This window comes from Salpingoeca rosetta (assembly GCF_000188695.1).
Source record: "Salpingoeca rosetta unplaced genomic scaffold supercont1.16, whole genome shotgun sequence".
Classification (NCBI taxonomy): Eukaryota; class Choanoflagellata; order Craspedida; family Salpingoecidae; genus Salpingoeca; species Salpingoeca rosetta.
The window spans coordinates 1,094,493-1,096,645 of NW_004754918.1; the positions used below are offsets into that span (position 1 = coordinate 1,094,493).

The 2,153-nt window shown below is 56.6% G+C and overlaps 1 protein-coding gene across 1 annotated transcript in view; it reads left to right on the forward strand.

Annotated features, from left to right (window-relative positions):
* Positions 1-1,856, forward strand: part of PTSG_12555 (uncharacterized protein) — a gene marked incomplete at both ends in the record, with an annotated part of 3,005 nt that extends 1,149 nt beyond the window's left edge. The window contains 2 exons of the mRNA XM_004992572.1: positions 115-279; positions 768-1,856. Coding sequence (XP_004992629.1) covers positions 115-279; positions 768-1,856 — 1,254 coding nt within the window. The remainder of the gene's footprint in view (positions 1-114; positions 280-767) is intronic.
* Positions 1,857-2,153: the final 297 nt, after the last annotated feature.

A 2,153-nucleotide genomic window follows, 5' to 3' on the forward strand; every position in this document is an offset into this window, starting at 1 on the left:
TGTGTGTGTGTGTGTGTGTGTGTGTGTGTGTGTGCCCATGCTGCTGTGTTGTCGATGTTTCTTCGCATGTGCAATGTTCCCTTTTCGTGTCTCACGTGGCTCAATTGCCTGTAGGTGTATCTCGATGAATCATACATTGACAGGAACTACAACAGGAACAGAGACTCCCTGTATGACCCCAACGACGGTCAAGACATGCACAGTCATCGCAAGATCAAGCGGGGTCGGCGCTACTGCTTTGCCCTCGCAGTTCAGGGCCCGGATCCGCGCGTGTGCACCGTCAGTGACCGCAACGACCGCGCCCTCGCCGGTCCTGTTCCAGGCACGAGCTGGATCTTCGACCCTGGCAGCGCACTGCAGCGTGAGCGGCGACAACAACGACAACAACAACAACAACAACAACGACAACAACAACGACAACGACAACAACAACAACAACAACAACAACAACAACAACAACAACAACAACAACAACAACAACAACACAACAACAACAACAACAACAACAACAACAACAACAACAACAACAACAACAACAACAACAACAGCAGCAGCAGCAGCAGCAGCAACAGCAGCAGCAGCAGCAGCAGCAGCAACAACAACAACAACAACAACAACAGCAACAGCAGCAACAGCAGCAGCAGCAGCAAGCACCACCACCTCCTCCTCCGCAACCATCATCGTCACTTCAACCGCCACCGCCGCCACCATCATCACCATCACCACCATCGGCGTGTCTGCCTCCAATCCCCCTGCGAATTCCTCAGACTGACGGTGCAGGCGATGAGGAGCAGCCACAAGCATCGCAGTCATCAGCGCGCAAGTGCAGCCGGTGCAAGCAGCCAGGGCACACGCGGAAGAAGTGCCCCGTCGCTGAAGAAAACCTGCCTCAACAACCACAGAAGCAACCATCCACACGCAAGTGTGGTCGATGCAAGCAGCCAGGGCACACGCGGAAGAAGTGCCCCGTCGCTGACGAAGACCTCCCTGAGCAACCACAGCAACAGCAGGGCCGTCCCCGGAAGCCTTCTCGTGGGAGCTTCCATACAGGGGACTATCATAAAGCCTTTAATTCTGACAACTTCATCAGCTGGTTCAAGGATGCGTTGCTGCCGAACCTGCACCAGCCGTCGCTCATCATCATGGACAACGCAGCGTACCACCGCACCCTCCCACCAGACACGCCAGTCCCGGGGAGAATGAAGAAAGCGGACGTCATTGCAGCTCTGCGAGCCAGGAACCTGACCGTGAGCGAGATTGACTTCTCCTGCGAGCTGAAAGACCGCCTGAAGTTGTGGGTGAAGAACCACGTCCAACCCGAGGTGGTGCAGCTGGCCGAGGCGCAAGGCCACAAGGTGCTCTTCTCCCCTCCGTGCTACAGCGACCTCAACCCAATCGAGCTCGTGTGGGCGCTGATCAAGGGCAACGTCGGCCGCAGATACAGCCTCGATACAACCTTCGAGGATGTTGAAAGGCGTCTGGAGGAAGAAATCCAACGCCTGGCAGAGGATCGCGGGCAGTACCGCAAAGATGGCAAGACGCGCGTGCAAGCCATCATCGACTCGATCGACAAGCAGCTGGAGCGGCAGCGGCGCATCATCGATGGCAGGGGCGAAGAGGAGGCAGTAGAGCAAGCAGCACCATGTACAACCACCCGAGCTGCGAGCGCTGATAGCACTGAGGAGATGGACGTTGAACAAGCAGCCGCAGTCGTGCTCGATGAGGAGGTTGATTGGGTTGACGAACGGATGGATGAGGGTGAAGATGGAGAAGAGGGCGAAGAGTGTGAGGAGGGGGACGATGACGGCGTGTCTGAATCAGACTTAGAAGCAGGGGAACAGAGCGACGCCCTGTGAGCGGATGTGCGGATGTGTGGATATGCGTGTCTTGTTTTCTTGTTGCAGGTGCGTTGTACAGCTTCACATCAACATTCGCTGGGGTGATGCCATGGTTGCAGGCAGTGTTCGACAGAGAAATGAACACGGCCCTCTCCCGGTGTCGCCAACCTACAGACAGCATCGAGCGCGGCCGTGGCACCTCGGTGTCGTGAGTGGCGTGGGCCGTGGCGTTGCACCACAACTCTACAACCCCAAACACGAATGTTTGGCCCAGTGCGACTAAGTCGCTTGCACTTGCGTGTGTGTGTGCGTGTG